General features: G+C 41.7%; 1 protein-coding gene across 2 annotated transcripts; it reads right to left on the bottom strand.

Moving 5' to 3' along the window:
• Nucleotides 1-206: 206 nt before the first annotated feature.
• LOC106587730 (membrane progestin receptor gamma-B) lies at nucleotides 207-10093 on the bottom strand. Of its 2 annotated transcripts, XM_014176335.2 has the most exons (8): nucleotides 9967-10093; nucleotides 9471-9598; nucleotides 7588-7793; nucleotides 6160-6286; nucleotides 4813-4857; nucleotides 2189-2285; nucleotides 1352-1496; nucleotides 207-1016 (listed from the first exon to the last, which is right to left on the bottom strand). In XM_014176335.2, exons 1-8 carry the CDS (start codon nucleotides 10018-10020, stop codon nucleotides 772-774), a joined length of 1047 nt encoding a protein of 348 aa, XP_014031810.2. In that variant the 5' UTR covers nucleotides 10021-10093; the 3' UTR covers nucleotides 207-771. The 2 variants fall into 2 exon arrangements, with proteins under 2 accessions (XP_014031810.2, XP_014031811.2); XM_014176336.2 differs by lacking the exon at nucleotides 4813-4857.
• Nucleotides 10094-13198: the final 3105 nt, after the last annotated feature.

Raw genomic sequence — 13198 nt, 5'->3', positions numbered from 1 at the left:
TTGACTTCCCACTGCTCCAGTCTCTTCCTGCTCCTCAGTGGATTGATTCTTCATATACAGTTTGACTTCCCACTGCTCCAGTCTCTTCCTGCTCCTCAGTGGATTGATTCTTCATATACAGTTTGACTTCCCACTGCTCCAGTCTCTTCCTGCTCCTCAGTGGATTGATTCTTCATAAACAGTTTGTGACTTCCCACTGCTCCAGCCTCTTCCTGCTCCTCAGTAGCGTTGGTAAATCAGAGAACAAAAGCAAGGCCTATGTGTTTAGTACTGTGTACTAGTCCTATAGTCAATGTAATACTACCAGAGGTACCACTGTCTGTCCCTCATTGTAGTATATCTGGAGCTCTTGCTCAGCTACCAGTTTATTCATCCATGCTGACATTATGTGAAGAACATTTCATTGCCCCTTCAGCATTGTATCTTGTCATGACTTCACCTCTATCCAACACCAATAAGTCATAGTGGGTCACTTCACTTGTTCACCTCTTCTCCCAAACCCACCCCCACCACAGTGTCCAGTTTAATAATAGTAATATAATACAAATATATGCCATTTAGCAGACGCTCTTATCCAAAGTGACTTACATTCATGCTTGTATACATTTTACGTGTGGGTGGCCCTGTGAATCAAATCTACAATCCTGGCATTACAGGCACCATGCTCCACCAACTGAACCATCCAGTTACTACATCCTGTATACATTGTCATTAGCATGTGGCTAATGGCTAGTGCTAGTGGTACTGGCAGCCCTTGGCTATTGGATGTGACTATGTCTTCTTCTCAGTGTGTTCTCCCCGGGTGGCTGACCAGAGCAGAGGCAGACTAAAGAGGAAGATGATGCCAAGGCTGAGGGTTACACTCAGCAGTGCCGCCCCCAGTGTGTTGGTGAAGGTGATGGGCAGAGAGTACGTGAGGAGCCACGGGCGTCGCATCACCATGTCCTGTTCCATGGCCTCCATCTGGAAATGAGTGCCAATTATGCCGAACACGTGGAACAGTTGGTGGCTGTGACCTGCAGAGGGTGCAAAAGGACTGTGGTTAAATACCTACAGTAGTAGTGGTACAGGAAAGGTACGAAGCAGAACTCAAGGAGGAGAACTGTAACTGGCCAGCAACAGAAGAACTGGCCTCCACAGCATAAGGGGGAAACAGGAAGGCACGGTGAGTCCCAGAGGCAGTGATATAAAGACTACTATGTTGTTTTAATGCTACATATGTCATACCACTAATGTCAAGCCAGTGTTGATCAGTATCCACTGTATTGCAACAAGTCTTGCACAGTACAGTGACAAATCATTCTGAATGAATCAAACAAGCAGCCTTTCCAGATAAACCATGCACTTTGACCTATGTAGTCGAAGCTGCCTGGGGCCAGGCGCTCTGGTAGGTGTGTGGCGAAGAGGAATGCGGTCAGGAAGGCCATGACGATGTGGGTGTGGTGGAGGGGGTTGGTGTTGTTGTCAGTGCAGCCCTCACCCACACACAAGAAGAGCTGTCAAAACACAGTAGAATGTATTAGCCTCGCGTCACGTGACAGGCTTCATCACAGTCACACTCCACATGGCTGTTGAACCAAGATAGCATGGCACAGGTGTAGAATATTAATTTGATCACCCGGTTGTTGCAGGACATTTCCTATACAGCAGGAAACACCAACTTGTAGTGTATTTGAGCTTTAAAAAATATTTTAACATTGGTAATTTACAGTTCAAAATTTCAGACTTGATTTGCCCTAACTAAAAACGTATCAACCCATACAAAAATGAATTATAATCTATAATTATAATCAACATTTCTGTTGCTGCAGGATTATTTTACTGCTGTGAGAAACTGGTCAAATTAAGATCCAATAGCTGAATTTTAGAACTGTTCATAAATACTTGTATAAATAATAAATGTACACCTGCATTCCACTGACTTGACTATAATTATACCATTAACCAGACAACAAAGTGTACAGAGCTTGCTAGGTTTAAAAATATATAGTCGTACAATAATCAGACAATACTAGCTTCAGCTCATTTTCATCCCTAGTCCCACGATCTGGCAAAAACATCACATGAATCAAACATTGACACAGTACACTTCAACATGACAAACACTGTTCGATACTTTTCAACTTTTCCTCAGGCACAGGAGAAGGTGCGTCTGTCACACAGAGGGGTGAGAAATGTAATGACTCACCCTGTAGAAGAGAGGAATGTTGTCGAACAGGTAGGGTAATGCGAAAGCTAGAATGCGGAGAAATTTGCCAAACTTTGGGCTCTTACACTCTGACAATCTGAAACAAAAAAGTTATGGTTGTTTTATCAGCCATCACAATGAGCCAAATCCATGCACATTCATTATACACTGCAAATAATTACGGATTTTAATTAATCAACGTATGCCATCTCTTTGTTCCCCATCTCTGTGCATTAAGGATAGATGAATAGAAGATGCTCTTAACAGCGTCTAGGGAACAAAATATTGCATTACTGTTGCATGGTTATTCAAATGATTAGAAACCCATTTCCCGTTATTGAATTTGGGAATAAACTGTAGCCTTTATGAACTTGCTCCCAAATAGACACTTTTTCAGTGCATTTTTGTATCTAGCATGAACTCATCTTGTTTAAATATTACACAGGACATTTTCATGGTTTTATATTCCCATCACAAATCACTTACAGTGCATTTGGAGAGTATTGAGACCACTGGACTTTTTCCACATTTTGTTACGTTATAGCCTTATTCTAAAAATGGATTCAAATGTTTTCCTTCCCCTCATCAATCTACACACAATACCCAATAAATACATTTTGTAAATGTATTAAAAATAAAAATAAACAGAAATATCACATTTACATAAGTATTCAGACCCTTTACTAAGTACTTTGCTGAAGCACCTTTGGCAGCAATTACACCCTCGAGTCTTCTTGGGTATGATGCTACAAGCTTGGCACACCTGTATTTGGGGAGTTTCTCCCATTCTTCTCTGCAGATCCTCTCAAGCGCTGTCAGGTTGGATGGGGAGCGTTGATGCACAGCTATTTTCCGGGCTCTCCAGAGATATTCAATTGGGTTCAAGTCCGGGCTCTGGCTGGGCCACTCAAAGACTGGTCTGAAAGCCACTCCTGTGTTGTCTTGGCTATGTGCTTAGGGTCGTTGTCCTGTTGGAAGGTGAACCTTCACCCCAGTCTGAGGTCCTGAGAGTTATGGAGCAGATTTTCATCAAGTCTCCCATTCCCTGCCGCTGAAAAACATCCCCACAGCATAATGCTGCCACCACCATGCTTCACTGTAGGGATGGTGCCGGATCCTTCCAGACGTGACCCTTGGCATTCAGGCCAAAGAGTTCAATCTCGGTTTCATCAGACCAGAGAATCTTGTTTCTCATGGTCTGAGAGTCCTTTAGGTGCCTTTTGGCAAACTCCAAGCAGGCTGTCATGTGCCTTCTACTGGAGAGTGGCTTCTGTCTGGCCACTACCATAAAGGCCGGATTGGTGGAGCGCTGTAGAAATGGCTGGAAGATTCTCCCATCTCCACAGAGGAACTCTGGACCTCTATCAGAGTGACCATCGGGTTCTTGGTCACCTCCCTGACCAAGTTCCTTCTCCCCCGATTGCTCAGTTTGGCCAGGCGGCCAGCTCTAGGAAGATTCTTGGTGGTTCTAAACTTCTTCCGTTTAAGAATGATGGAGGCCACTGTGTTCTTGGGGACCTTCAATGCTGCAGAAATGTTTTGGTAACCTTCCCCAGATCTGTGCCTCAACACAATCCTGTCTCGGAGCTCTACGGACAATTCCTTCGACCTCATGGCTTCAATTTTTCTCTGACCTGCACTGTCAACTGTGGGACCTTATATAGACATGTGCTTTTCCACATCATATCCAATCAATTGAATTTGCCACAGGTGGTCTTCAATCAAGTTGTAGAAACATCTCAAGGAGGATCAATGGAAACAGGATGCACATGAGCTCAATTTCTAGTTTAATAGCAAAAACGCTTTTTTAAGGCTGTAATGTAACAAATGTGGGAAAAGTCAAGAGGTCTGAATGCTTTCCGAATGCACGGCTTCAATTAAATTCACTCACTTGCTCTCCTTACCTTTCACACAACCATAACTGCTGTGTCATTGTCAGATCAGATTAGCAAAATAGATTCTGTTTTTGTAGCTTTGAAACACATTCCAGTGTATATGAAGCCAACTCCCTCTTCACATAAAAAACACACGATCTGTTGCTAACTACTGTACATGTGTTCCCTCTCCTTACTACCTCTTCCAACTAAAACCACACTTGATAGTCTATCTATGGAGTGACGAGGCCTACATGTTTTTTTGTTAGCTCACACCCACATAATTGAAAAGGGAGGTGCATAGTACCATTAATATTTAAAGGGCAACTCCGCCACTTTTCAACCTCATATTCATTATCTCCAGCACCAAACCAGTGTCTACATATGTGAAAATGGAAACCAAGTGGTTGATGTATTTGATACCATTCCACCCATTCCGCTCCAGCCATTACCATGAGCCCATCCTCCCCAATTAAGGTGCCACCAACCTCCTGTGAGTCAGTGAGTTAGGTTAGCAGTAGCACAGTGAGTTAGGTTAGCAGTAGCACAGTGAGTTAGGTTAGCAGTAGCACAGTGAGTTAGGTTAGCAGTAGCACAGTGAGTTAGGTTAGCAGTAGCACAGTGAGTTAGGTTAGCAGTAGCACAGTGAGTTAGGTTAGCAGTAGCACAGTGAGTTAGGTTAGCAGTAGCACAGCAGTTGACAGAGAGCAAAAGAAAACGCATGACTAACGGAGACGACATGATGTTTACCTTTTTATGATGTCATGGTTATATTGGATATATGGTAAACCAAGCCTTGGCAGAAAAGAGGAGGGAGAAGCATTGTGAGACTGCCATCAAGCAGATAATACTCAGTAATAATTATGAAGAAATGTAGGCAAATCAGTCAGTGTGCGTTTTAACAACAACGTGTTGGCTTAGTGTACGATGACAAGCGAAGTCACAATAGCTGCTACACAGTGAAGCTAAGCTGAGGTAAAAGACTGGTCCAATTTGCCTCCTATCATGCAAGATATTTTGACAGAAAGGAGCTGAAAGGAGCAGTTTCATTCCCCCAAATTAATTTTTTAACAGCAGTGTGTGTATCAAATCTACATTAAAATGTTTAATGTCAAATATGTGTCCACACAGTAGGATTTAGACTAAATGTGATTGTTTCTGGTTGGAGGAATATTGTCATTTTGTAATCTTATTAATTCATCCAAAGCTAGGGGTCAAGTTGAACAATCACATTCCTTTAAAACCCAGAGCTAATTATACAATATCCTCATTAGCACTATGAGATGCCTGAGATTGAGTGGTTGCTAAACAACAGGCAGGTTGACATTTATTGTTATGAGTCTTGTCCTGGTGTCACGTCCTGACCAGTAAAGGGGTTATTTGTTCTTATAGTTTGGTCAGGACGTGGCAGGGGGTATTTGTTTTATGTGGTTCAGGGTGTGTTTGTGTATGTGTTCATGTAGAGGGGGTATTTGGTTTATATGGTTCGGGGTGGTTATGTATGTAGAGGGGTATTTGATTTATTAGTCCAGGGTTTTGGTTATTGTTCTATGTTCAGTCTAGTCATTTGTATTTCTATGTTTAGTTAATTGGTGTTGGGGCCTTCAGTTGGAGGCAGCTGTCTATCGTTGCCTCTGGTTGAAGGTCCTATAAATAGGTGTGTGTTTGTCATGGGATTTTTGTGGGAGATTGTTGCTGTGTATAGCTTTGTGCCTTACCGGCCTGGTGTTTGTCGTCGTGTTTTTTGTATACGTTTTGGTTTTCCTTCTTTGTCCTTTAATAAAAGAAGATGAGTATACATTTTACCGCTGCGTCTTGGTCTAAACCCTACGACAACCGTGACACCTGGAGGCAGAACTGAGCGTTTTCCCCTTAGATAGGCCAGCTGGCTATATTGTAAACATTCATGAAAACAAACATTTGCTTTTTGGTTTTCATTTAAGGTTAGGTTTATCAGTGTGTTTGGGGTTAAGGTTTAAATCAGATTTGATGACTTTGTGGCTGTGCCAGCTAGTGACCACTGCAGAGCTGCCTCCAGAACAAGGAAAAACGCTAACCTGCAAACAACAGTGGCCTTCCAGTAGAAAGCTCTCTTACCTGGAGTAGCAGGCTAAGGCGGTACAGATGACAGTGTTTAGCACAGCGATGGGGATATAGTACTGGTGGAACAAACTGTTCACCCACTTATCAGGAATCACGTAGGCAGAATATGTTATGGCAGAGCCTGGAGGGGAAAGAAATATGCATAACCAAACATGCAGGAATAGACACAAATACAAACGTGTGTGCATACAGAGGCACTGCAAACTATGTGTATATACCATAGACTATATTGATGTGTATAATATACACACATACAGATGGAGGCTCTTAATTTGATCACCCTGTTTCAGGAGATCTTTCATGCTGTTGCAAACTGGCTCAAATTAAGATCCTACATGTGGGAACTCATGTGGCTAAGGCATTCATGCGTGTGTACACACAAACACACACCGTCACCCTTCAGCATGCAGATGCTGGCAGAAGTGTAGATTCCAATCTGAGGACTGGTTGGTCCAGGACTCAGTATGCATGGTACATGTGGTTAAGCACATTCCTGCATGGATTCCATAACTAATAACACCCTTTGTATGGCAGGTTGGTGCTTCACATTAGTTAGTTGAGGGTATAGTTACCCTGACTGTACATTATGTCCTGTTCAAGACCTGCTACACACTAAGGGATTTTTAAAACTGGGTGCAGAGCTATATAAATGCAAACCATTATGCATGCGTTTTTCCACATCAACCCCTACTGCCACCCCAACTGCCACCCCTAGACACCTTTTGTAAGCCCCTCCAAAATCCAAAAGGATTGAATGGGTGGGCCAAATATGGTCATAAAGCCTGTGGTAGGCCAGGCAGTTGGTGCCATTTATCTCAGACACATGTACTTCCATCAGATCTGTAATGAGGAATTAACAAGCGGCTAGGGGTTGATTTGGGATTGGGGGAAACCACAGAATTAGATCAAATGAAACAGGCATAGATGTGTAATGTGATCAATCCAACACTCCAAATTGTACATCAAAAGTATGACTGGCCAGTGTACCCACCACAGAACATCCATTTGAATGGGACTACATTCCCTTTCTATCAGTGGAGGCTGCTGAGGGGAGGACAACTCATAATAATGGCTGGAACGGAGCAAATGGAATGGCATCAAACAATGTTTGATGTATTTGATACCATTCCACGGATTCCGCTCCAGCCATTACCACAAGTCCATCCTCCCCAATAAAGGTGCCACCAACCCCCTGTGCTTCCTACCCATTCTAACTCCATCAGGGTATCATACAACGACTCTCAGTTAAAAGACCTGCAGGTTCAGAACTCTATACAAATCCAACCCCTTATACATTGACTAGATAGAATCCATACAATGCCTTTCCCTCTAGAAATACACCTGCATAATATAGTAGTCATGTTGCTAGGGGCAACAATGTTCTTTTGAAAATAATTATATTTCTATGACATGTCTACTCACCCAGGCTGTAGAGACTCAGAGCTCCGTAGTCGAAGAAGAAGCAGATGTGTCGCGCGCGCGTTGACATGGTGCTAAAGGTGTGGGCACAGCTAGAGGCCAGCGGGTACACACAGCACGACATCAGGAACACCAGGAGGGGCCATGTGAACGAGTCGCGCCACACGTCCTGCATCAGGACCACCGTCAGCAGCTTCCAGAAGAAGTACCTGTCAGGACACACAGAGGACAGAGGGGGTTAGTTTGGCACTGGAGGACGCATTCCTTTCAGGACCAATTGTTTATCGGGGGAGCAATCGTTTACCAATTTTGTGGTACTTGTTTCAGCATTAAATCAGAATGCAAGTTAATTATGATTCTTCAAAATGAAATAGTTATTTTGGATTGTTCGCCTAAACATCACAGTGATAGCTTAAAAAAAGAAAGAAATCCCCTTTAACCAGCCTGGTCTTTTGTAAGATTACTGTATTCTCCAGTTCAGTCAGCCACAGTGAGTTACTGTATCTACCACAAGGTTTTCCCTGGCCTGTACACAGTAGTTACAGAGGCAGCGGGCTGTGTTTCCATGTCTCTGCACACCTCATTAACAAATAAACCTTATTTGTGGTTTTCCCCATCACTACACAGAGCTGTTCACTAATTGTGGCAACTCATTTGAGAGCTGTGAGAGGAGAGAGAAGAGGGAGACAGAGAGAGAGGGAGAGAGAAATAGAAAGAGGAGTCCTTGATACTTGCAGTGCAGAGGCAAGTGTCTTAACGACTGTCATCATCAGGTAGACACAGTCACATACACCATGCTACACTGCTAATCAACTACTACTTCCTGTGGAAGGCCTCAAGCCTGTGGAATATGCTTCAGCTGCTATTCACTAAAACCTGTTAATTATGTTTTCTGGTTTAGTCCAAATCCAAAGCAACATTGTTCCAGGGAATTGAGAGTGAGAGAGCATGTTTCAATATGCAGTTGCTTCTTTTCTGTCATTAAAATACATGTTATGTTCATTGTTCATATCCAAATTATAAAGATAATAACTAAACATGAGAGAAAAGTTCAACTGTTTACTTTCGTCTCAGTCAAGCCTCCAGTATCACTGACACGAGACTGTCCCCTGAGGTTCCAGTTAACCATCATGTTAAATGACTACACCTGCTCTTTACACGTCCTTAATAAGAAGCAGAGGACTGCCATGGGGGGTGGGGGGGGGTCTGCATTGAATACTACAATGATCCTCAAAGAGATGTTATACGGGTTATTAAATAGTTTGAGAAGTCCCCCCATCTTCTATTAACTACAATTCACAGGATTACCTGACACACATTTAACTATACGGATCATTGTTTTTTGAGGATGAAGAGTTTTGGAATAAAGAATCTAAGGAAAAGAGCTCAGTTTGTTTTAATCTATGAAGGATGTTAAGGTTGTGAATTTACTACAACTCTGTCTGAAGGACACATACCACTGCTGTGACAGGAGTGCACATTTTAGTTCTTACCCAGCACTCGTAACCATTCAACCTTGAATTAGGTGTGTTAGTGCTGGGTAACACTTTATTTAGATAGTCCCAAGTAGATGTTCAGTAGATGTTCAATAACTGTAAACAAATGTCAATGTTTCTGTACAGCACTTTGTGACATCAACTGATGTAAGAAGGGCTTTATAAATACTTTTGATTGATTGAAATAACTATCCACTAACCCTAGCCCTGATTCTAAACCTAACCCTAAGCCAAATTTAGCAAGCAATTGCTAAACAGATTTGTTGATAGTATGAGCATCTACAGAGCATCTTGTGTGGGACTATCCAAATAAAGTGTGACCAAAACATGTGCCCCCATGTGGCGTTCACAAGGAACCCTGTAAGTGTAACAGGGGTCGCTCAGCTATACCATGTGGGCAGGAAGTGTGTCCAGATATTGAGCGTTTCATTGGTCAGCTGGAAGAGGCTGAGGATGCAGTCAGTGGCTGAGCTGCGAGGGTGTCGGTAGCCTGAGATGATGCTGTCCTCATGGAACACCTAAACAAAACAAAACCCAGGGTTACTGCACAGTTGGCCAACACTCATTCACCACACAGTAGTAGGCTATATCTAGATACATATGGAGGGTAACCTGTTTACTCTAAAGACAATGGTGATGATGTTGACATATTTCCCAGTGAAAGTAGGACTGACTATACATTCTTGAGGGGAGTCACAATGATACATTCCTGACATTCTAAGTGGCACGAATAAACACACGATTCAGAATAGTGTTCCACTCAAATTCCATGTCCACATGTCCAACTTCTGAATTAACTGGACTTAAATAGAAAATATAACCTCGACTCTGAAAATAATATTGTAGGATATGTCATTATAAAACGTAGTAAAGTAAAGTAACTTACTTTTGGGACTTGGTTGATGGTGAAGACTCTGGGCAGTTTAATAAGGCTGAGCATGTTGTCTGAGAGGACAGTGGTGTTGACTTCACTTGCTGTATGAACTGAAGCCAGAGAGAGGGAGCATCTTTCCCTTTATAAGGTTGTTGCTATGTTGTTCTGTCGGTTCCTCCCACTCCCCACCCACCCAGAACATTCAGTACACCTGTTCCACTCCTCCTCTCTCTCTCTCCCTCCCATCAGGCTCTGCACACCCCATCTAGTTTCACCCTAAGACAAAAAGGTGTTGAGCAGCTGAGTTCATGTTCACACACAGACACACAAAAATATTCACATTCTTCGAAAAAGCTGCCAAGGGAGAAAACTTTTGAAAAAGGCAACAGAAGTCTAACCAAAAGCTTTCATATTTTGAAAGATAATGGTTTATGAGTTACAGAGTTTGTCTTTGAGAGCAGTTGGCCTATTGTTCTCTGAAGTAAAAACAATGAGTTAATGACTGATTACGGTAGCCTAACAATCACAAAGGGGAAAGAGCACAGCAGTACAGCAAGTTCAGCAGCTTTCACAGTAATGTTTAGAGATTTCAACCCCTGCCTCGCTTGTGTCTGCTTGGTACTCGTGAACTAGGTCCATGGAATAAGTAGCAGAAAAATATATATTGATCTGTCTATGCATGCAGCAAAGAAATGCATAACATTATTCTGGAAATCTACAATCCTCCTACTTGAACACAGTGGCTAAATTAAATATCTAGCTACATCCTTGAGGACAAGATTTAGGTCCTACTGTAACATCAAAGGCAGAACCAAATGATTTCCATAATATCTGGCAGTCCCACATCAGATTCATGTCAATAAGAGCAAATCAATAAGAAATAAGACATGTGAATATGAACTCTTTTTTTTTTTTTGTCTGATTGCATGGTTGTACCTGTTCTGATACTGTACATGAGTGTATGCATGGTTGTACCTGTTCTGATGCTGTACATGAGTGTATGCATGGTTGTACCTGTTCTGATGCTGTACATAAGTGTATGCATGGTTGTACCTGTTCTGATGCTGTACATGAGTGTATGCATGGTTGTACCTGTTTTGATGCTGTACATAAGTGTATGCATGGTTGTACCTGTTCTGATACTGTACATGAGTGTATGCATGGTTGTACCTGTTCTGATTTACTATGCATGGTTGTACCTGTTCTGATGCTGTACATGAGGGTATGCATGGTTGTACCTGTTCTGATACTTGTATGCATGGTTGTACCTGTTCTGATGCTGTACATGAGGGTATGCAAGTCATGGGGAAGAAATACAAAATAAAGACAGGTATTATTTAAGCTATTCATTGTAAAGAAATTTTATCTTTTTTTACCTGCACTTGACAATACATTTATAAAAAAGGTTTTGCAGTGAGGAGTCTTGGTTCAACTTCAAGGTAACAGTGACAAAAACAAGCACTACCTCAGTCTCCAAGGAACCAGCTGTTACTGACATTCATTGTCTTAAGAATCACTTTAGAATGGGTGGCCATTTTCCATTAAGAGACACCTAAGTGAAGGTGTCTGGAGATTAGCAGTGAATTTAGCCTGGTCCCAGACCTGTTTGTGCTGTTTTTCCAACTCCTACAGATGTAGGATCTTAATTTGAGCCAGTTCGCTACAGGGGGAAAATAATCCTGTAGCAACAGGAAATGTGAATTCTTATGTGGATTATAATTAATGGACATTTTTGTAAGGGTTGATACATTTTTCGTTAGAGCAAATGAAGTGACATTTTAAAATGGAAATGATAAACTTTAGAATACTTTTTAAACCTTGAATACACTACAAGTTTGCATTTCCTGCTCGGCAGGAAAATTCTCAGCAACAAAAAGATTGATCAAATTAAGATCCTACATCTGTATGGTCATTGCGTAACAGCACAAACAAATCTGGGACCAAGCCATATTGAACTCTGCCAAATATGCAAACTGAGTTTCAGTCACACCAGATAAAGGCTGGCAATGAATGAAGGGTGTAAATGGCAGAAAGAAACATCTCTTTCACTCATTCCTTCCATGTTAGAAAGAGGCATGTACACATGTCATCTGCCCAGAGAATGAGTGTCACACCCAGAGATGACTGAAAGCTTAAATCAACATTCTTCCATGTTATGTTGTTCAAAATCTGAACACATATTCCACTTTTGCTATAGACGTAGTAACATTAAGTGTGGCCTTTTCTTAGTAATTTTCTGTCATGTGTAAATAAATGTTGTTTTTTAAATTTTATTTTGTTGCTTTGTTCGTTCGAATATAGTTACAAATTATGTTTTATTTCTTTGACTGGACATTGCTAACTACTGTAGCTCTAGGTTTGGTTCACTTGAGGACAGTTCATCTCAAATCTCAGCAACTAGAATGTGTAAAAATTAACCAAGTGTGTAAACTGAGTAACAACTACATGGCTAGGCCTATATCAGCACAGACATGATGGTCCTACAAATCATAGAAGAGCCTGATCTTTTACCTGCAGTACCATTACAAATTAATGTCACATTTTATCTGAAGATACTCAACAATTTGATAGAGTTATGAGTAGGGTCAGGTTAAGTGAGGGTTGGGGTTAAGGGTAACGTTGAGGTTAAGGTTTAGGGTCAATGCAGTGGAGGCTGCGGAGGGGAGGATGGCTCATAATAATAGATTACAGCCTCAAGCCTTCTTGGGTATGATGCTACATGCTTGGCACAGCTGTGGTTCCGGAACTCCAATTTGAGCAGCAGCAGCTGAAAAATGAGCTCCTACAAATATTGAAATTTACATGGTTTTTAGAGTGAAGTACATCGGAAAAAAGCAAAAGAAAACTGCAAGACTGAATAGGAGAAAAAACAAGCAACAAACAAAGAAGATAGGCGTTTTGAAAAATAACTATTTTTCATAAAATTGTAGTTATCTTAGCAAGCTGAATTGTTTACCAGTTGCTAAGCAGTTGCTAGGGACTCTTTTGGAAGAAGCTAGCTAGCTAACGAAGAACAACAAAGAATATCTAGTTAACAGAAGAAAAGAAAGAGAAAATCAGGACAGAAGAAAAAGGATATCAAAGTGAAACAGTTCTCTAAAGACACAGGAGACAATAATACAAGAAACAACACTTCTGTAGCTTGTCAACTATGTGTCTGTCTATCCCTGTTCTCTCCTCTCTGCACAGGCCATACAAACGCTTCACACCGCGTGGCCGCTGCCACTCTAACCTGGTGGTCCCA

Source organism: Salmo salar, chromosome ssa26 (assembly GCF_905237065.1).
Source record: "Salmo salar chromosome ssa26, Ssal_v3.1, whole genome shotgun sequence".
In the NCBI taxonomy this organism is placed as follows: domain Eukaryota; kingdom Metazoa; phylum Chordata; class Actinopteri; order Salmoniformes; family Salmonidae; genus Salmo; species Salmo salar.
The sequence above is the reverse complement of the archived record's forward strand: the minus strand, read 5'-3'. Positions and strand labels throughout refer to the sequence as shown.